The sequence below is a fragment of the Pholcus phalangioides genome, unplaced genomic scaffold, assembly GCF_987345545.1.
Source record: "Pholcus phalangioides strain wild (caught in Gottingen) unplaced genomic scaffold, Ppha-v1.0 ptg000042l_1, whole genome shotgun sequence".
NCBI lineage: Eukaryota > Metazoa > Arthropoda > Arachnida > Araneae > Pholcidae > Pholcus > Pholcus phalangioides.
In genome coordinates, this window is record NW_028301628.1 from 36,496,574 (window position 1) to 36,518,406 (window position 21,833).

General features: G+C 35.3%; 1 protein-coding gene across 2 annotated transcripts in view; it reads left to right on the top strand.

Moving 5' to 3' along the window:
- Eb1 (microtubule-associated protein RP/EB family member 1) overlaps positions 1-21,833 on the top strand; it is a 28,746-nt gene that overhangs the window by 2,470 nt on the left and 4,443 nt on the right. Inside the window, exons 2-8 of one of the 2 annotated variants that reach the window (XM_089254647.1) lie at positions 6,989-7,148; positions 7,255-7,293; positions 10,703-10,809; positions 15,517-15,766; positions 16,474-16,583; positions 20,476-20,634; positions 20,958-20,993. In XM_089254647.1, the coding sequence (XP_089110773.1) occupies positions 7,013-7,148; positions 7,255-7,293; positions 10,703-10,809; positions 15,517-15,766; positions 16,474-16,583; positions 20,476-20,634; positions 20,958-20,987 (831 nt within the window). In that variant the 5' untranslated portion in view covers positions 6,989-7,012 and the 3' untranslated portion in view covers positions 20,988-20,993. The remainder of the gene's footprint in view (positions 1-6,988; positions 7,149-7,254; positions 7,294-10,702; positions 10,810-15,516; positions 15,767-16,473; positions 16,584-20,475; positions 20,635-20,957; positions 20,994-21,833) is intronic. The other variant, XM_089254646.1, reaches the window with a different exon arrangement.

A 21,833-nucleotide genomic window follows, 5' to 3' on the forward strand; every position in this document is an offset into this window, starting at 1 on the left:
TTGATGGAAACCTTGTAAAATTTAATTTCTTATAGGAATTCTGTCTGTTCCAGGGTTTAAGCTACGGTCGCATTTTTCGCAGAATGCGAAAAAAGTAGTAGCCACTTTCCCAAAAATGCGTACATGAGGTACACAACGAGTAGACATCCAACCATCACTCATTACATTAGGGGTCATTCAAGTATTACGTCAGCATCGGGGGGATTTCGGATTTGCGGACTTTTGATGACAAGGGGGGAGGGGTTTGAAGGTTGCTGATATCATCAACCACCCTTTTTTGAAGGTATGAAATATTCTAAGCTGCTGACGAAATTTTGCTGACAAGGGGTGAAGGGGTCAAAAATGCCTAAAAATCTGCTGATGTAATACTTGAATGGCCCCTTCGCATTATAGCATTTTGCTAAAGCTTTTCCCCTCATTTTTGCGAAAGGAATTTTTTATCCAGCTTAAACCCTGGTCTGTTCTTAATAAAGAAAGGGTCCCGAGGTGACGTCTTTAAAAAGTTGTCTTGAAAAAATTACCACTGATTCTATTACTGTATATACTTGTATATAAGCAGAATTTTTTTGTTGAAAAATTTGTTCCTTGATTGGGGGAGGGAGGCTTATACGAAGGTCAGTTTTTGAGGAGAAATAGAAGCTCTCACCCTCCCACTTCACCAAATCATATAGCTGTATGTAGATTCGTAACATCATTGGACCACTTTAGATAGTCACTAATCAATAGAATAATTTTTGTAGGTATAGATTCATTACTAATCAGATTTTTGTAATTGGGTTCTAACTCCACGGAACCCATGATGTTAAAGTCGGGGAGACTAAAGTGTCGTTGGTTTCGATACCCTGTAAACTTGTCGATATTCACTTCTACAGGTTATGAAATGGACAAGTCTTTTAAAGATTATTCAAGGAATTAATAGACAGCGGATGAGTTTCAAAGATAAACACCTAAAAGCAGTGCCTTAAAGAATCTTTATATTGGTCCATAGTGTGCCAGTGGGTACATGAGTTATAATCAATTTAAACCTAGATAACTGAACTTATATAAGTTGTTTCTTTTGGGGCAGTGTAATAACTGTGCCAAATGCGAGAATCTCTGCCTGAAATGGGAACGCCTCAAGCGGCACTAAACCAAAACATTTGTTGTGCTCACCCCCTCCAAAGGTAGACCCTGCTTATGTTCCTGATTGGGATTGCTCTTCAAGAATATATATATAGCGAGACTGACCACTGTCTGGCACTTTAGTAAACTCTATGAATGTGCAGGGAACATTTTTCATTTAATAAGAAAGTGAACAATAAACACTTAGCTTGGTTTTTTTTAATTGTGAGCATTGATTAATAGATTACTGTGAATATTTCTCATGGTTTCTTTAAATTCATTTGTTAATTAGTCATGTCAAGATGGTTATTTAAAAAAAGCCATTTGAATAATTTGAGGGTAATTCTATTTAGCTATCAATGTAATTTCATGGAACTATTGCAGATGTGTCTGGTCTTCATTACAGCTCTAGGTGGGCCCACAATACACGTGGTCAAGTTTTTCAGTGGACTCGCAGAAATAAACACACAAAAATATATAGTGAAGATGTCATTAACAGGGCTCCCACTCGTTTTACTTTTTTACTTTTTGGTAAAATGTCGTACTTTCTCGGTTTTGTCTTACTTTTCTTATTTTTTTACCAAATCCCATCAACAAAATTTGTGTAATTGATTTTAATTGAGTAGGAAATCATTGATATAGTGCCAGATATTACAAATGTTGGAGAATGTAATTAATGATTCTGCCAAAGCAGAAATTGTATCGTTTTTAAGGTAATTTGTGGGGGGGGGGTGTATGGGGACCATTTGGTTGATTTAATTTTTCATTTGCTTAGTTTGAGGGTTCAACAAGTAGAGTAGTGGTTAAAAACTTATGTCTGGATGGATAAATAATTTTGTATTCATTACTTTATGGTCTTGGACAGTAACTTTCATCATTCAAAATTAATATGCAAATATGGTGAAATAACAGTTTGTATTTCAAAGCAGTTGGATACATAGGCTTATTTTAGGTTTGGTGATTCTGATGTTACCCAATAGCATTCAGTTGTCGTCTTTATTTTTAAGGCATGAAGAGGCATAAACAATATTTACAATGTGCTCAGCAAAGAGCTAGAAATGGAAGTGCTTCATTTGTCAAAAATGATTACAATGGCATTGACAGTAAAATGTGAACAAAACAGTAAAATTTAAAAAATAATGAGCAACGCAGTAAAACTATCTGGTTCACCTTGCCTCATTTGCGTCGGATCTTGTAATTTACATATTTTGCACTGCGCTTTTGAAAGTGGTCTCGAAAGAGCATCATTCTTAAAAAACGTATGTCTTCAAAATTTGCTGTGCATTGTCGAAAGGAGTTGACAAGCTCTGTACTTTGGAAGACTCCAAAAAAGAATAATATATATGAGGAGAGACAGCAAAGAATTATCTGTGGTTGCTAGTGCACTGTTTTGGCCAAAAATTGGTTTTGTAACCGTCGTTTGTCATTTTGTTTTGGCTTGAGTTAATTCAAAATTCAAAATCTTTTTTTTTCAAAACAAATTTTTTAGGAATTTTTTCCTATTATGCTATGATTATGTTGTCTAAGAGGGTTACCCTCCCCCATTCTATTTTTTAGTCTTGCGTTTTCTTACTTTTTCTCATTTTTTGAGTGGGAGCCTTGCATTAAGAATATTTAATACTTTCATAAAGGGTTAATTGATGACTTCATCATTCCCCCCCCCCCCCCAATGCTTGTATAATACTTGAATGACCCTTATCTGAAAAGCCACTTTTAAATGTTTTTGGTTCTGCACATTATATTATTGGACAAAGTGACAGAACTGAGAAGAAAAAATTTCTTTGTTTTTCACGTTTTTAATCAATGGTTATTTACTTTTCATGGATTCATTATGCTGAGAAATGAGGGCTTTGAAATAGCCATCTAAGAAAAAGCTTCACCTAGTTTTCACATTATTGAGACCTACTAATTTTTTTTATATGGGGGAGGGGGGAAAGAGGATTTCAAGGGCAGAAGGGAAAAAACTTGATGGAGGAAAAGTAAAACCCACAAAAATTAGCCATAATAATAGGGAAGCATAAGTGGGATCTACTTTATATGAAGTTCTTTCATCAGTAATATCATGGGGAAAACATAACCTATATTAAACTGAAGAGCCAAAAAAACTGGTACAGGCATGCGTATGCAAATAAAGATATATGGAACCAATCGGTACGGCGCTGTGGTCGGCAACGTCTATATAACACAAGTGTCTGGTATAGTTGTTAGATTGGTTACTGCTGCTACAATGGCAGGTTATCGAGATTTAAGTGAGTTTGAATGTGGTGTTATAGTCGGCGCATGAGAGATGGGACATAGCATCTCTGAGGTAGCGATGAAATTTGGATTTTCACGTACGACCATTTCACGAGTGTACCGTGAATATCGGGAATCCGGTAAAAAATTAAATCTATGACATCGTTGCGGCCGGAAAAAGATCGTGCAAGAACGGGACCAACAACGACTGACAAGAATTATTAAACGTGACATACGTGCAACCCTTCCGCAAATTGCTGCCGATTTCAATGCTGGGCCATCAACAAGTGTCAGCGTGCGAACCATTCAATGAAACATTGATATGGGCTTTCGGAGCCGAAGGCCCACTCGTGTACCCTTGATGGCTGCACGACACAAAGCTTTACGCCTCGCCTGAGCCCGATATTGGACTGTTGAGGACTGGTTACACGTTGCCTGGTCTGACGAGTCTCGGTTCCAATTGCTTCGAGCTGATGGATGTGTACGCGTATGGAGACAACCTCATGAATCCATGGACCCTACATGTCAACAGGGGACTGTTCAAGCTGGTGGAGGCTTTGTGATGGTATGATGTGTGTGTAGTTGGCGTGATATGGGATCCCTGATACGTCTAGATATGACTCTGACAGGTGAGTAAGCATCCTGTCTGATCACCTGCACCCATTCATGTCCATTGTGCATTCTGACGGACTTGGACAATTTCAGCAGGACAATGCACACCCCACACGTCCAGAATTGCTACAAAGTGGCTCCAGGAACACTCTTCTGACTTTAGACACTTCCGCTGGTCACCTAAATCCCCAGACAAGAACATTATTGAACATATCTGGGATGCCTTGTTACTTGCTGTTCAGAAGAGATCTCCACCCCCTCTTACTCCTACGGATTTATGGACAGCCCTGCAGGATTCGTGGTGTCAATTACCTCCAGCACTACTTTAGGCATTAGTTGAGTCCATGCATGCCACGTCGTGTTGCGGCACTTCTGCATGCTTGCTGGGGCCCTACGCGATATTAGGCAGGTGAACCAGTTTTTTTGGCTCTTCAGTGTATAAGAAATTTCATCTTTTTTGGTCTGTTTCTCTGCTTTGATATTTCATCATAGCTAGCAAAGCAGCTTAAGATTGATTTTAAATTACATTATAAGGTGTTGGTGGTAGCTTTCATTTTTGAAGTCTTGTTTGGGTTTTCATATACTGGTTATTTTTCATACCTGGGGTATTATGTGAGCTTAAGTCCAGGTTGTCATTTCAACTGTAAAACTGGTATTTGTACCTAAAAATTTTGTGATTGAATTGACGTAAGAGCACCACATAAAAATTTTCAGAATTTATGTTGGCATGTCTACCAACATGTAAAGGTACTATGAATTGAGGAAAAATTTTAAAGAAATTTTTTTGGGAAGATGAAAATTAAAAATGTTTGGCTCTTATTTTTTTTCCCCCATTTGCTAAGCTATAGATATCAATCTAACGTTTTTACTCAGATATTTTGATGATGTAGGTAGTTTGTCCTATAAGTTTTTTTCGGTACATATTTTTTCTGTTGAAATGTGCTTTGTTTTAATGTTTTTATTCTAGTTTCAAGAAGAAAAGTGTTGGGTTTTTATCTGGAGTTAATTGTGGAAAAGTGAAAGTTTACCACTGATTTTGGTCTTGTTTTTAGGTTCAGTAGGCTACTTTAATAGTGAGAAAAAGAGTTAAATAAACAAGTGACATTGCCTCAGGGTTTTTTCTCTTCTGTAAGTAGGCGGCAAGTTGACCCTAATTCTGACTTAACCCCGCCCTTTGCTGTATTTGGTATGGAGTGATAAATATGCACCTGTGTAGTTTTCTAATTGTAGGTTGTGTGTGTAGTTTTTCTCCCTCTTTTATTTCAAGATTATCCCATTATGGGTGGAAGATAGAAAAATATTCTGAAAATAGAAGAGAAAGTGGGAAGTCATGGTTTTGATTTATGCTTCAATTCCACAAGCCTAATATGTGAACAGACAGCATAGTTATTAATGGGGGGGGGAATAAATTCAGCTCTGCGTTCTGTCAAGATGCATGTCTATTGATAGGATTCAGGGCCATAATGTATCTTGTAATTGTCTATAAATTTTTAATGGAAAACAGAATTTTAAGTTGGTATTAAATCCAAATTTATATATCAGTGTAGCTTTTGTTTCTCATTTGTCTTTCTGAGTCACAGCATGTGAAATGCAATTACAATGTATAAAATATAGTCTAAATTTTTATATCTTTATCTTGAAATGTCTTGTTGACTGACTTTTGGATCAACCAGCACTAAGTTCAATAATTCATTTCATATTCCATGAATTATTGAACTTGTTGGCTGACTTTTACATTATTTAATGTACTTTGAGGGGTGAAAGTAACATGTTAAAAACCACAAGGTTTTATTGAAACCTTTAAAAAATAATCGTTCAAGTGGCCAACAGATGGTATTATTTTTGGGTTAATTTTTCTTTAGCATAGAAGAGTAAAACATGTTGAATCTCTGTATTCAGTTTATATTTAAATTAAACGAGCCTTTTCAATTGACTTCCAGTAATCTTTCGGTTTCAGTAATATTGTGCATCCTGGTCTTATATAAGCCGAATTAGCGAGAGTCTAACATTAAAAATCTGTCCGATGTCATCTGATGGCCATTCTAATTAAGTTTTCAGTAAAACCTGTCATTTCAAGCATGTGTCAGTTCTGAGCCCTCTATATAAAATAAGTAGTGCTTCAAAACAGAGTTCTTGGTTCAAACCCTGTTGACACACAGTGGTTGGCTGAAGTTTATTTTCTAACCTTGGGGCATGAATGCTTGCTTGTCTCCCATTTCCAAGTCTAAAAGTAATGAAGCGTGTTTATTAACTCATTGTACACGAAAATCAAATTTCTCAGTGAAAAGAAAAACCCGGTAGCATCTAATTTCTACAAATCACTGAAGGGGAAAACTTTGTGGTGGTAGCTTTCGGTAATGGCTACCAGCATTAATCAAGAACAGGGTTTAAGCTGGATAAAAAATTCCTTTCGTAAAAAAGCGAAAATGGGTGGAAAAGCTTTAGCAAAATGCTGCAATGCTAACAAAGGCGGGGGGGGGGGAAGTCTGTTCCCCCACCCCGAAATGTGAAAATGGCCGAAAAAAGGGAAAAGGATGGCTAAATCTATTCATCTATTCTATCACTTTGCCCCCCCCCCCCCCGAACGAAATTTCTGGCTACGCCCCTGGATGCTAATGTAATGACTGATGGTTGGATGTCTACTCGTTCCGTACCTCCTGTATGTATTTTTGCGAAAGTTGTTGCTACTTTTTTCGCATTCTATGGTTTTCTTTCGCATTTTGCGAAAAATGTGACCATAGTTTAAACCCTGATCAAGAAGCAGCCATGGTGGGTGATATTTGCTCCCTTTACCTTGCATTGTTCTATGAATTATATTGAACTTGTAAAAAAAAAAAATGTTAAAACTTTTGGATTGCCCGTATATTTTTTAATTGATATATATATATTTTTTTTTTTTTTTTTTTTTTTTTTTTTTTTGAAATTTTATGGAAGTTATGAAAACAGCCAAAATTATGGTTCTGATTTATTATAATGAATTTTTCAATTTTTCTTACAGTCGCTCAATTGATTTTGATGGAATCTTTATTTCTTTCAAAAGCTTTAGGTGACCCTTTGATTCAAAATGTCAGAGACACCGATTTGCGTTAATGTGTATTCCACAAGCGCGACTTCAGAAAATCTTAGTCGTCATGAAATGCTTAATTGGGTGAATGATTGTCTTCAGAGTGGCTATTCTAAAATAGAAGAATTATGCACAGGTAAATTGATGCTGCGTTAATTCTGACAGTTGTGTGTAAATGTACTTGCATAAAGTTAGATATTTTAATTTGATATTCTATATTTGTTTTTTGTTTTTTCCTGCAGGTGCTGCTTATTGCCAATTTATGGATATGTTATTTCCAGGTGGGTGGCATTTAAATATTTCATTGCAATTTCTGTTAGGCCTATGACGGTATCAAAAGAATTGGATCTGTGTGAGTGACCTGGCGTCTTTCCAGCTGAAATTTTGGTCTATTTTCTGGACCCTTTGCAAAATTTCGTATCTGGGAAATATCTCACAAATTAACAAAACCATATCCTTGGCCTTTTTTTTCAGTGGATCAAGTAGATTGTTTAGCTTTCCACAAAATTAATGATTATTTTCACAAAAACCAAACCTTTAAAAAAAAAGTCTGGACAGACCCCTGGTGATTGAACATAATTAATATATATATAGTAGGCTTTATTTATTCTCGTATTGTCACATGATCAAAATGTAAGGAATAAGATTGCTGAAATGAGTATTGTAAAGATACAGCTTTTTGTAAAAGCTTCTTCAGCAGCTCAAATGTATTCTATCCTGTAAAAGAGTCAGGAATATTGATCTCATTGAATTGGGGTTTTTTTTTTTTGTATTTCTAACTGTGAGATAAAAGAAAATTATCTGAAAATATTAATACAAAAACGAACAATGCTAGTAATAAATGGATTTGGCAGCTGGTTCTGCTTGGCTGTATGCCATAATAAAAATTCAGAATAACATGATTAAGCCTTCACATTACCTTGTGCTAAATAAGTCTCCTAGGCTTAGAAAATCAATATTTTTCTAAAATTAGAAAATGTACCTAAGGAATCAGTTTACTTTGCACTTTCGATGCATGGGATTCTTTTTCATTTCCAGGTATATCGCAGAACAAACTAATGCTTTGAGATAACTTCGTTTTCTATGGAGTCTAAAATTAATCTAATCTAAATGAGACTGAAAATAGTGCAGCAGAGATGCAAAGCAATGGGTGAAAAAAAAAAATGTACGTCAAAACAAGAATTATACTATGCTCGTATGCATTATTAGAAAATGGACACCGTTCTTTTACTGAAATATGGTGAATCACTATCAGCATAATCTGCAGGATTTGTGCACTTCAAAGTTTATATTGCTGCCATGGAAAGATTGGTGACTACAAGAGTTGAAGGAAAGATGTTTCAGATTGAGAAGAATCGAAAAATGAGCAGTGGTCCAGCATGTTCTCACCAATAACCGTAGAATTAAATTCAGTAAAATCTCTCCCCAGGTAATGGTAAATGCCAAACATTTTCCATGCATCTATGGGGAAGCCATAAAACCCACCAACACAATAACTATTACAATAGAGAAAATACTTTCAATTGGGAGAGACTCACATTTGCATCTTTAAGTTGAAAAACTGTAGAAGACTATTTTCAGACGATCACTTGTGGGCACAGGGTATGGAAAATCATGATTTTTTTTATTAAAATTAACTATTAACTCTACGTCTCAGACAGAGATATTGGCAGTTAACATGAAACTACAAACAAGAAATTTGAATTCCAAAAAAATTATGTAACGTGAAAGGTTGAGCCTGAATTAACTTCGTAGATTAACATTTTTCTTGTTGAATGTTTCTATTCACGAGTCCCTTCTCCTTTAAAGTAAAAATTTGGTGAGACTACCCATTATTATATATCGAGCCTTTTTCAATTCACTTGATATATAACCAGAGGGTCCTCTCATGAACTAAACAAAAAAACATTGTTTCGACAAGATTGTTTCTTGCACAATTGATGGATGTATTGTGATGTGTTTCCATCTTGCAATGATTTGTTGCATATCAATTTACACATTTCCATTTCAGATTTAAGTTTGTTTTGTTAAAAAAAAAGCCAATTCCAGACTATTTGTATTAAAATTTCAAGTCCAATGGTATTGGTGTATCTATTTTAAATTGGCAATTTGGGCATAGAATTCAGACCTTTATACAAATAGTAATTTCTGGTCGTTTTTTTTTATCGGGCAAACCCTAGCGTTGCATTGCGAATACAGTAGTGTGAAAAATTAAGAGAATTTGCATAGTCTATTTGAGGCATTGTGTTAGACAGCCGCACACTCCTCCATGTGTTTGACGGAGTCCCTGCCTGCTAGGGGGGTATAGATCTGTGTCCTGTGTTGGACTTTTCAGGGGCGCAGTTGGCCCTTCATTTCTGTTCATGGACGACAACGATCATTGAAGTTGGGCTCACCTGATCAACGATTATCTGAAAATTAGAAATATTTGGCGTATGGGTTGGCCAGAGCCAGATTTCCTGACCTGAACCCTATAGAACATGTCTGGGATACTCTTGAAGGGCAATTGCATCTTGCCATCCCAGAGCTGAAAACTGCACTGTTGCAGGAGTTGGACAGATTGTCTCGGGGACTCCTCAACTGCCTTGTGTCCAGTATACCATTGCACTGTGTGACCTGTCTGACTGATAGGGAACCATACCCCAATATTACTCATTTTTGGTTCTATCTTGCAACATGGATTTTGGACATTCCTGCAATAATGAGCTTTACTGACAATCATGGGTGCATATTATGACTTTTGTATGGTACATCTTTCTCTGTTATAACTGTGTATTCGTACCAAATTACATTAAAATCTGTCCATTACCTTTTCAGAAATGTTACATGTGTTAATTCTCTTAATTTTAAATACGAGTGTCCGGGTTTAAGCTAGATAAAAAAATTCCTTTAGCAAAAAATAGAAAATGGGGAGAAAGTTTTAACAATGTGCTACAACGCTAATGATTAATGAATGTCTTCTCATTTCATACCTCCTAAACATATTTTTGTGAAAGTGGCTACTACTTTCGCATTCTAAGATTTTCTTTTGCATTTTGTGATACAATGGAGTATTTTGTGAAAAATGCAACCGTAGCTTTAACCCTGACAAGTGTACTTAGTGCAGTTGTATCTACATTTAGCTTCCTATATTTTTGAAATTTTTTTACATGCAAGAAATCTAGAAGTAGAGCAGCTATCTTTCTGCACTCTATCTAGGGGGAGCTGTATTTCTTTCAATCTTTTTATGCCATATTTCAATTACATGCATACCATTTTAGGTAAATCAAGTTGATTTAAATTGGCATACCCTGCCCATGGGCAGAGGTATATGGGCAATGCCCCTTCCCCCTCCAGCATTAATTTGGGAGCAGACTGATCCCAATATATGCATGTATATGAATTGGCATCATGCTGCCCAGCCTTTCATCTGCCTATGCTGCTGCCAACAGGGGTTCTAACCTGGATCCTCACAACGAGTCCAACACGATGCCCACATGGCTGCACAGCGGCAGTGATCCTAAACTGTGTGTTATTTCAGAAGTCATAAAAATTTTGGGTATGAGTTTTTCCTCTTTACATTCTCAAACATCTAGACATAATCAAGAAATGCATGTAAAGTAATGATGCACTTGTGGGGAGATTGTTTTGTAAAAACCTGCATTTGTCTTAGAAATTTTTTATTTGAAATGGAAATTCTTTTCATTACAGGTAGTATATCTTTGAAGAAAGTAAAATTCAAGACTGTCCTGGAACATGAATATATCCAGAATTTCAAACTTCTTCAAGCAGCATTCAAGAGAGTTGGTGCTGACAAAGTATGTTTTATCTTTTGGTTGCTCATATTAAGTAGAACAAATAGATAGTCTGCATTTGTTTTAATAATCATCATTTTACGAGACACAGTGTCGAAAGTTTGGAATTTTCTTGAGCTCGTTATGTCTATTCTTCTACCTAATAAAAAAAATGTGTTAGTCAACTGTCACAATGATAAAAGGGGAAAAATTAGCTCAATGTTTAAGAACCCAGAGCATAAATCATTGCATTTCACTCCACTTCTGAAATATAGATGGCAACACTGAAAAAGACAACACTCGATGTGCATTCAGGCTGTTAAGGCCCCTTTACATGTACCCTTTTGTGCTCGATAGCTGTAAACAACTTCAGAACTGCCTTCAAGAGTGTGCGTGCAAAGGCGAAAAAAGGTGTGCGGTTAGGAGTGCATGCTGGAACTGGTCATTCCCGCATTCAATCGCCAACTCAAAATCGTACGTCTAAACACAAACCCACCCTACAGGCAAAGACGGGGCGAATCCTGCGTTGTCGTTTTAAAAAAGAGATGTATGCAATATAAATAATTTTTTCAGCGATAATATTAATTGAAATTATTTTTTCTGCAGAGTCTATTTGCAGATTTTTCTTTTTCCAACGAATTGTTTTTTAAACAATTGATGAATTAGTTTCAAGTGCTATAATGACATTTATTAGGTTATTGCTAATTAATAAAATCCAGAAGTGAGAAAAAAATAATTTCAGATTAGATGAAAGCCTTTCAATAATTTGGGGCCCTTTTTGGATTTGGCGCTTGTTCCATTTCCATTCACTCACCAGTTGAGACGCCTACCACTGGCTACAGAAATTTTGAAAAAACCATTTTATTTAGAAATTTATTCAATAAGCATATTTTTAAAATATGGAAATAGGTCTGGGGAACACAAAATTGATGTTTTTAAGTCACTGCTAAAAAGGTTAAAAACATCTGATTTAAATTTGATAGTATAAATTTGACTTCAACACACTAGAAAAAAAAAAACTTTAAAAGGGATTTAGGGTTGTGGAAAAACTTCCATTATCTGAATATCTGAAGGTTAACAATGATACTGTTTAGAAAAAAAAAAAACCCCTATTCATTAGATTCAGCCAACTCTGCATTCATAGCAGGTGTTCAGTGGACAATGTGCTGTATTTTTTCATGATAAGATCGCAAAAGATGTCCAAGGTCAAGTGATGTTCAAAATAGGGGATGATATTCAAATAGCAAAAGGGATGTTTCGAGTTATAAGATTATCGCAGATTTCATTTAAAACCAAAAACCACTGAATATCATGAATGATATCCAACTAAAAATGTATTGCTATTGACACTTCTAATTTTATTGCTGTCATTTCTACACAACGGAATGTTTTACATAGGTAAAAATATGTATATAGAGTTGCAAAAATTTAAAAAAAAATTGCTTCAATTTATTTTTTGTATTGTTATGAAGTGCTTATGCTCAACATTAAACGAATGATTTTTTTGAGAATATGAATATAAAAAACCAAGAGAAATTTATCAAGAATCTTAAAAATATCTGAAATAAAGCCCTATAAAATAACACCATAATTTCAGAAAAGTGCAGTAAAACCTTGATATAATGATACTCAGTGGACCAAGAAAAAAATATTGTTGTAGAGGAGTTTACATTATATCGGGATGCAGCAGTTTAACATTAGCATATAGACATTTCCAAAAATGATTTGAAGATATATCGTTGTAGAAAGATTTATCGTTACATTGAGAATTGTTGTTGCGAGGTTTCAATGTAATAATTTTGTAATGCTTTTTTTCTGGCTGGTAGTATTAAAAAAACATCGGCTACACGCAGTCAATAATTAGTGGAAGAAAAAAAACTTAAATATTTTTTTTTTTTGGTAAAATTATGATAAGTATATATTATTTAAGTAAACAATTAAATTCAAAAAATGTAGTTAAGAGCGAATTACAACAATTAAAGTTTAACGAACAAATGAAAGTTGAATCGAAACAATAAAAATTTGAAATTAACTACACAGTAATAATGCAGGTAGTAATATATATAATAAGCTTTTGAAATCCATATTTTTTCCATGCAAACATCAGCTGATTTCAATCTGCCAACAGGGAAAAAACTTTGGCCAGGAACGTGGAATGTTGTGCTTTCCCTAAAGGCTACACACCACACAAAAGTGTATGAATTTCGCCACAAGCTTTCCTTTACACAGTTCTGAACGGGGCCTTTCGTACAGGACAGAGCATGCGCAAGAATGTCTCTTTTTAACAACATGCTCTTGAACGCAGTGTTCCTAACCGCCCTCCAATCCTTTGAGCAAGAACGTCCCGTTCCGGGCATGTGGGGAAGATTGTACGTGTAAAGGGGCCTTCAGGTACACACACTTACACTTCCAGCACAACTCATCAGTAGGTAGTAAATTGCCCATAGATGGCGATAGACCTGAGTTGTGCTCGATTTGAAAAGAAATCACAATGAGATAATGTGTTGGGTTGATATGTGTCACAATGATCATGTTGCACTTAGTGCAGACAGCCAGGTTGAATTAATGTAAACAAACTGCTGATTTCAGCATGAAAAGTCTGTCTGTTTATACAGAGAGAGTCCATTTCAGCTTGAATAGCTCCTAAAGCTTTGGTTATAGAAACATACTTTCAATTAGAAAGGGTATTCAAATACCTTGTGGTACTTCCGTTATAACCATATGACATATTGACACTGAATAGGCACATTTTGACTTGTTTCTTTCAACGCACCTTTGGTGCAATACTAGGCCTGCATATAACATAGCCTCCGAGTCACCCAAATGTTCTTGAGGCTCCAGAATTTAGACCTTGGTTGTAAGAAATCCCTACTTTGGGGGGGTATTCCTTAAAAATACTGTTTTTATTTTTCTCTCTGAAATGATATCGTAAATTTAATGTAGATTGTCATCATTACATCAAATCGCACAAAAAAATAATTTTGGAGGGAAGCCAAAATTTACCTGCATCAATTTGACCTTTCGATATCCTAAATTAGCGACATGACTTCGTAGATAACTTGAATAGATTCGTCAAGTCAAAATTTTGCTTAGACAAAAACACGTGAAGTGGTATGGTTATAACAGGAAAAGTACCCATATCTGAAACAGGCCCGTTATGTGAATAGTTTTGTAACTGAAAGAATGTTTTTATAACCAACAGTTCAAGAGTTTGAGGCAAAAGACTTAATATTTCACCCTGTGTATTCTCACATTATCTGAAAAGTAATTTATTATACAGGGTGTCTCAAAAAGAATCATTTGATTTAAAAACTGTAACTTGTAACTGTAACTATTAAGCTTTTAATCCATTTTGATCAAATAATGTATAGGTGGAAAGAGGGAAATCTCAAGTTTCACGCAATTGCTGAGAGGTAGTGCTAACGCTCTTCCTTCAGCTGCCACTTCAGTGTTTGTCAAGATTGGCTTTTCCCCCAGTTAGAAACCGATTTGGATGATTTTATTTTCCAGCAGTACGGGGCACACCACATTGGAGCAACAATGAATCAGCCGTACGGGACATGGCGATTCAGTTTAGCATCACTGGCCTCCAAGATCACCAGACCTCAGTGTTTTTTTTCTTGAGGGGGGTTCATAAAAGACTACCTTTATGTGCCTCCCCTTCCAACTGCATTAGCCAGACTGAAGATAAGCGTAACAGCAGCAGCAGTGGATGCAGACATGCTTGCAAAAGTTTGGGACAAATTTGACTACCGTATAGACATATTGAGCATGCATCTCGGTGGACATATTGAGCACCTTTAATTTGGTTTGTAAAAGAACTTTATGATTAGCCATGTAATATAAATGTTCCATGTTTTTTGTAATACACATTTCAAATCGGATGATTCTTTTGAAACACCCTGTATTATGTTAATTGGAAAACATATCCTTTATTATTTCCTTTTCAGAATTTCTTTTTCTTCTGCTTCCTTCACTGTAATTAAAAGTTTTCAAGAAAATTCCTTGGTCTTTGCAATCTCAAATTGACCATGTTTTCTCAAACAAAATGAAGAGTGCCAGTTGTCGTCAAATACGATACCAAAACTTAACAAAGTATCTAATTATAATGCTCAATCTCCAAAAAATTGCCTATGCCATGGAATGAAGTGCTACTGCAAAGTACAATGGTATAAAATGAATTCCACAGGAAAAAAACATTCAATATGACAAATATGGTAAACATATTTGTAGTCGAAATAATCAACTTGATTTCAGTAAAGATTAAAAACTTGAGTATGCTGAAAATACGAGAACAAACAGGATACTTTTTATTTTAGTCAAAAATTTGTTTCTTTATGTACAGAAAAAATGTGGATGAGGGGTAGACATTACCTAGTTCTTTAATAATGAAGCATTGCAAGAAACATGGTCATTGTTACTAGTTTGGCTGTATATTGTTAATTCATGTTAACTTTTGGAAATATTGAGATCCATGTGTTGTATCAAGAATTTTATTTTATTAGATATATTTCCAAATTCAATTAAGAATGAAATTCAGGTTTAATTTAGAATAAAGCAAAAATAATTTAAGAACTGATGGAGTGTCTGAAAATCAAATTGTATTAACTACTTGTAGTTTTAAAGATTATTCCCCTTAGATGTTATAAAAATTAAATCAACAAATGATGTTCTAAATTTGTTTACATTTGCAAAGCATATTATTTTACAATGTATTTTTTTTTTTTAAAGCATATTCCTGTTGACAAGCTCATCAAAGGAAGGTTTCAAGATAATTTTGAGTTTCTGCAGTGGTTCAAGAAGTTCTTCGATGCTAACTATGGTGGGCAAGATTATAGTGCATTAGATGCCCGAGGTGGTGTTTCTATCGGTGGTGCTTCAGATAGAGGAGGAAGTAATATTAGCGTAGGTGCCCAGAATAAAGGAGGGTCTACTCATCGACTTGCCAACAATTCAGTTACCAAGGTTATTGGCCGTGCAGGTAACGTTTAGCATAACATTTAATTTTGTGGAAATTTTTTTTTTTCCAAATATTACAGAAGACTAATCAGACCGCACACTAGTCCAGTCTGTCTAGCAATCTGGCATTTTTTCTTCGAACATAGAGGAGAGAAAACATGTCACTGTCTAATGCTGCTTTTAAGTTTTCTCCTGATAGCATGTTTTCTATCTTTCCTCCTCCCCCCCCCCCTCCCCCTCAATCAAATGCCAGTGGGAGAGTCAGCTTTTGTTCAAAGTTTGATAATAGGAGGGGGTTTCCTTGCCCTTAGGATAGTATAAGAGTATTCCTACAGTATGAATGAATAATAGAAAAGACCAGAGTATTTCTCTTCCTGTGTTTTTCTCCCTTTGAGTTGTGGGGAGGCAGCATTACATCAAATGCACAAAATTGAAAAAAAAAAAATCTTGAAAAAGTGATGTATTTTGCTGACGGTTTATTGATTTCCACTATGGTGGTTATATTGCTGATCAATGAAATTTTAAACACCCCCTCTCCGGGTTATCAACTTCTTGAAATATTCAGAATATTCTTGAAGTTTCAGATTTGTTTAACTCATTATGAACAGTTTAAGTATTTTTTTAACTTATGCAATATGAGATGTTTAAAAAGTCTGTTTTTTATTTGAGCAGAAAGGCTGAAATTTTTAATGTTATGTATTGTATAGTTACTATGTTCTAATATTTCAGCACCCTCACCACGTGTTGCTCCAGTCAGAACTACAACTACCCAGAGGGTGACAAATAGATTTGCTGGTGCTGGCGGTGATGCAACAAGAATAGATGAGCTCACCAATCAGGTATAAGTTTATAATTTTTACGACACCTGTGTAAATTTGTGGGTCATAAGATGCTTGTCAGTGAAATGATCGATACACAAATGTGTAGTTTGGATGGAGGGGAAGCATGGTGATTTTTAAAAAAAACTGCTCGAAGAGTGAACAAAAGGGATTTATTGAATTAAGCGGGAATGCTTCAATACCTCCTTGAAGTAGTAAGAAGCAGGGTGTGTCCAGTCCTCAATGTATTGAATTGATGGTGTAATCACTCTTAAAATTATTTTTTAAATGACCTAAAAATATCTCCTTTTGGTGCAAACCAAATATAAAATTTTGTATCAGCCAAGTTTTTTTTTTCTGAAATCCAAAATAAATTAATTTCTCAATGATTAAATTTTCAAGGCCAATGAATGTTCACTTATAGTAGATGTTTCTACTGTGCAACAAGAATCCCACAGTTTTCTTTTCCTTAAGAGATGTTATTTTTGTCTCTTGATATTTCAGTTATGAAAGTGGTGTACCTGTGTAAAACTTGAGACGATCACCTTTTTAAGTATCAGACAACACAACGTATTGAATCAGCATTCTGCTCCAGTCTGTAGAGTCACAAACATCGACTCGCGCTGTCTCCACACTAGGTGACTGTTGGCCACAGTCTGGTGAGTTGTTGCACATTCCCCACCCCCAGTAGCGAACTCAGTCCGGAAAATGGACAGTTCATCTGGAACGTGTTTTTCTTGTCTGAGGAACAGGAGGCGTAGGCAAAGTAATTCTTGTTGATGACAGACTGGAATCGTTCACGTCTAAAGCCAGGAAGGCGGGTTTCAGTCTGTTCAGATAAACTTCGTTTTTTTCCACGGACATCGATATTGAATGTCTTTTCATGTCATTGGATCACTTGAAACAGTCCATCAATTTAGTTGTAACTTTAATTCCTGGATGGGAAATAGTATGAATTGTCTCGAAAATCTGCTTCAGAAATTGTTCTGGTATATATGGTCTAGCTGCGCCAGTAGAGAGATCACAAAATAGTGAAGTATTGGAGGCTGGCAGTGTCACTTTTTTTTCTTTTTTTTTTTTTTGAGCTGTAATTCTCATGGATTTTGTAAAAGATCAGTTAAAGTTTGGTCATATTCTTGTGCTTTTGATATTTTGTTATACTCAATAGGGTTGGGCATTGAAATTGATGCAATGTGGGAAAGTGCATCCGTGAGTATGTTTTCGCTACCCCTGATATAATGTATGTCAGTAGTGAATTGGGCAATAAAATCTAATTGCCTGCATTGATGAGAAGCCTTGTCTAATTTTTGTCTGAAGGCATGTCAATGGTCTAGTGAAGTCCCTAGCTTCTAAAATATGCCAAAACTGTTTTATAGAAGCATATGCAGCCAACAACTCACGGTCGTACACAGTGTAGTTGCATTCTGTGGGAGATAATTTCCTAAAAAAAAAAAAGCACGAGGCTGACGCTCATTGTCAACCACCTGAAACGGTGCACCACCAATGGCAAAAGTGTATGCATCTATTTGAAGTGGCAAAAGTGGGTGCATCTATTTGAAGTACGAGTTTGGCATCGGGTTACGGATGTGATAAAAGTGTTGCATTGGACAATAGTGTTTTGGAATTTGGAAATTTCTTATTTGCTATGTCAGTCCAAGCAATTTGGTCCTCCCCCCCCCCCCCCCCCGACTTTCAAATAATTATTCAGTGTAGTTTGTGTATGTGCTGCATGAAGCACCGCCGATGCCTTTAAGGCCATTTTTGTAATCGCTCTATTTTGTTTGGTCAGGATAACAAATACTTTGGTCACTGTGACAATCAGTTTTTTATGTATCATAGACAACTTAACATTGAATCAACATCCTGCTCCCGCCTGTAGTCACAAACACCGACTCGCTCAGTCTCCACACTTGGCGACGTTTGGCCAGTCTTTGGTGAGCTGTCGCAAACTTATGAAAAAGTAATGCAAGCATGTAAATATTTTTTGAATAAAAATTCAGTTTACATACATTGATTTACTTCACAGAGGCTTCAGTTTATTTATACAAGGATTTGTGCATGTGTATTATAAATAAGGAATAATTTCTGTGGATATGCTTATCGCATATTACATATCAGGTATATTTGTTAAATTAAGGTCCATGGTTACATTTTCTGTTTGCGGTTTCTTGTGACATATTTTAATATGTGAATCTCGTACCTAAATGCTTACATAAAAAAGGGTATGCAGCAATTTTTGGAATGCATAAACTAACCTCAAAATAAAATTTTAACCTTAAGCAACACATTTCCCCCCCCCCCCAAAAAAACCCCCCATTTTCCCCAGAAAACCCAGGCTTTTTAAGGTAAAAGACCCAGCCCGTGGAGCAAATTCGACAACCGTGGGCATACACACAGATGGCTAAGTTTTGCTGACTAGGAGTCAAAAATGACAAAAAAATTTACTGACGTAATACTTGAATAGCCCCAACTCATTTCTAGTACACTAGAACCCTATTAATCCAAACTAATTGAGACAGACCTGTTCAGATGGATTACGTGGGTTTCTCTTTTAAACATGGCTTAAAAAAATAGATAGCAGTGAATATTCTCTATTGTTTAATATCAGGTCTTATCTGAAAAAAGTTAGATTGATCATTCGTTTAACAATGACCAAAACAAATTAGCATGGTTTTTTTAATCTTTGCTTCAGCCAGCAGATCAAGGGGCGTTATAATCTGTCAAACAGGTGTATAGAAAATATTGTTTTAATATCTCATTAAAGATAAGTACGAGTCCCTTTCCATTCTCCGAAAAGGGGGGAAATTATTAGTAAGAAATGTTTATTGGTTTGAAGAAGCTCACGTGAAGAAACCTAGCTAAAGAAAACGAGAATTTATGGCCAAGACTTGCTTTTGACCATAATCTAGAAGAATAACAAATCGGACTAAATCTCCAAATCTCCTGTTAAAAAAAAATCTGTGGTTGTGCGAGGAAAAAATGTGGGTCCAGATCACATTAGATCGCTTCTCCAAATTAAAATGCAAGAGATTTTTGAAGACAAATATGTAATTCATTATTGAGGTGTAATCATGTATTCATTGAAACCCCCCCCCCCCCATATATAAAATGGTAACGTGCACTCAATGCAGCATTTTAGAAAGAGCCAAGAGGATTAGTAGAGTTCTCTCTAGTGTATATTACACTTAAAACTTTTGTTCACATTGAAATTAATCTATTTTTATTGTTTAGGCGCAGTGGGATGCGCAGCGATTTTAAAAAGAAATCGGCTTTAAGAGTGGACAAAGGGATTTTATTGGGTTAAGTGGAAATTTATTTTTTTTCTCAAATACTTTTGAGATTCATGGTTAGAGAAAATTCATACGGAAATGCAATTGGCGCTCAATATAACGACCTTCCTTTGCCCCATCAAAAACAGACATATTGGGATGGTCATTATATCAAAAGTAAAATTTATATGATAGTCGTTCTATGAAAAACATTTGGGACTTATCCTACTGGTTATTGTAATGGAATTGTTGCTGTAACTTCATTATATAACAAGCATCGACTGTATAAGTAATTGAGATATTTATGGGGTTTTTTTTTTTCAGATCATGAATTTCAGCAAAAAAAAAAAAGACTTAAAAAGTGGTTCACTTTGTGGCCCACCTTTTTCCTTATTTTATATTTCAAAAGAACCGATTGACACTAAATTTTTTTTATACATTTGCAATTAAATGAAACATTTTTTAAAAAATCAACATTTTGAAGCCTCAGAGGTTGTGACATCCCTTAAAGATCGAGTTTGTGAATATTTTGAATGTTATTAAAGGTTGTTATACTTGCTACACTTTTGACCTCCTGATGTACTTCTGTATTAGATTTTGTGAATTTTTTCTTTTTTTTAATCTCATGTTTATTGTATTTTTAGATTTCAGAGTTCAAGATGACAGTAGATGGACTAGAACGTGAAAGGGATTTCTATTATGGAAAACTAAGGGATATTGAAGTTTTATGTCAAGACCAAGACATGTCTGAAGAAAAGAGGGCTTTTGTTGAGCAAATACTGGAAATTCTGTATGCCACAGAGGTAAGTATGGATGTTTTTAGTGTTTGAAAAAGTTTTAAAAAGTTTTTTTCATTAGCATGAAGTTTGATATAATTATGAAATTTTTAATCTCTGAATGAAGTTTTTTAATTCAAATTTTAAAAAAGATACTCGAAATAGAGATGAGCAAGTGCTGGGGTTGATACAAGAAACCCAGTTTTCCTTTTGCGTTATTGCTTTGGCAAAAATTTGATTTATGTTGAGCTGCAGTTTTCTAATTAATCACATGTTTTTATGCTGCATTGTAAATTTTGCATCATCAAATTTGCCTCTTGGGCTAACAAACTTTCTTTTCTACTATTTAGATGATTAGTATAGAAAAATTGAAAGTTTAATATATAGTAAGTCAAGTAAATTTTTATTTAAATACCAAAATCTGGTTTTCCTCTTATGTTGATTTTTCATTTTGAATTCCTCTTTCGTAGAACTGTATATCTGTGTGTATGAGGATAAATGAGTCACTTTCTTAATGGTTTGCAGTAATGAATGCTCATGGGTTTTTTTGTTTTTTTTTTTTTTGGGACAGTCTTTTTGTATTTCGAAGAACTGATATTTGAGCAGCTTTATCCCTTTTCCTTTAGTTGCTCTTGAAGCTTCATTTGCACTTCCTACTAGGCTTTGTCTTCTATGTTGAATATTCAAATATATAAGAACCTTCCAGAGGCTAAAGATGTGATAGTGGTGTTGGATCTGGGCTTGAGAGGGATGACAAAGCAATTCCATAGCTAACTCTCACTGAAATTCTCACGGGCTCCCTGGATTTTCTGGATCTCCCAGACCCTTTCAAAAATTCCTCAGATCTTCTGCTTTCCCTATTTTTGGCAAGGAAATTTCTGTGGGGTTGCCTGCATTCGCACTGTTGATTGTCATGGCTACAAATCATGGCTAAATGTTTCCTTTGACAATAAAAAAATCAAATGCACCTGATTCAATTCTGTCTCTTAGCAAAGGAATTGGCAAAATGAGTTTAGTAAGCAGTGACCATATGTATTGTTTTGGTTCTGTTGACTATTTTTTATTTTGTGAAATAATTTAACCTTCTGTTGAGCAGTAATTGGTAGTGGTTTGAATAAATTGGCAATAAGAATTTTTTTTTTTTTTGCATTTGTCTGGGAGGGTTTTCTACTGTAAGGTATTGGGGGAAAAAAGCTGTTAAAAATTTGTTTCTCATTTCCCTGAAT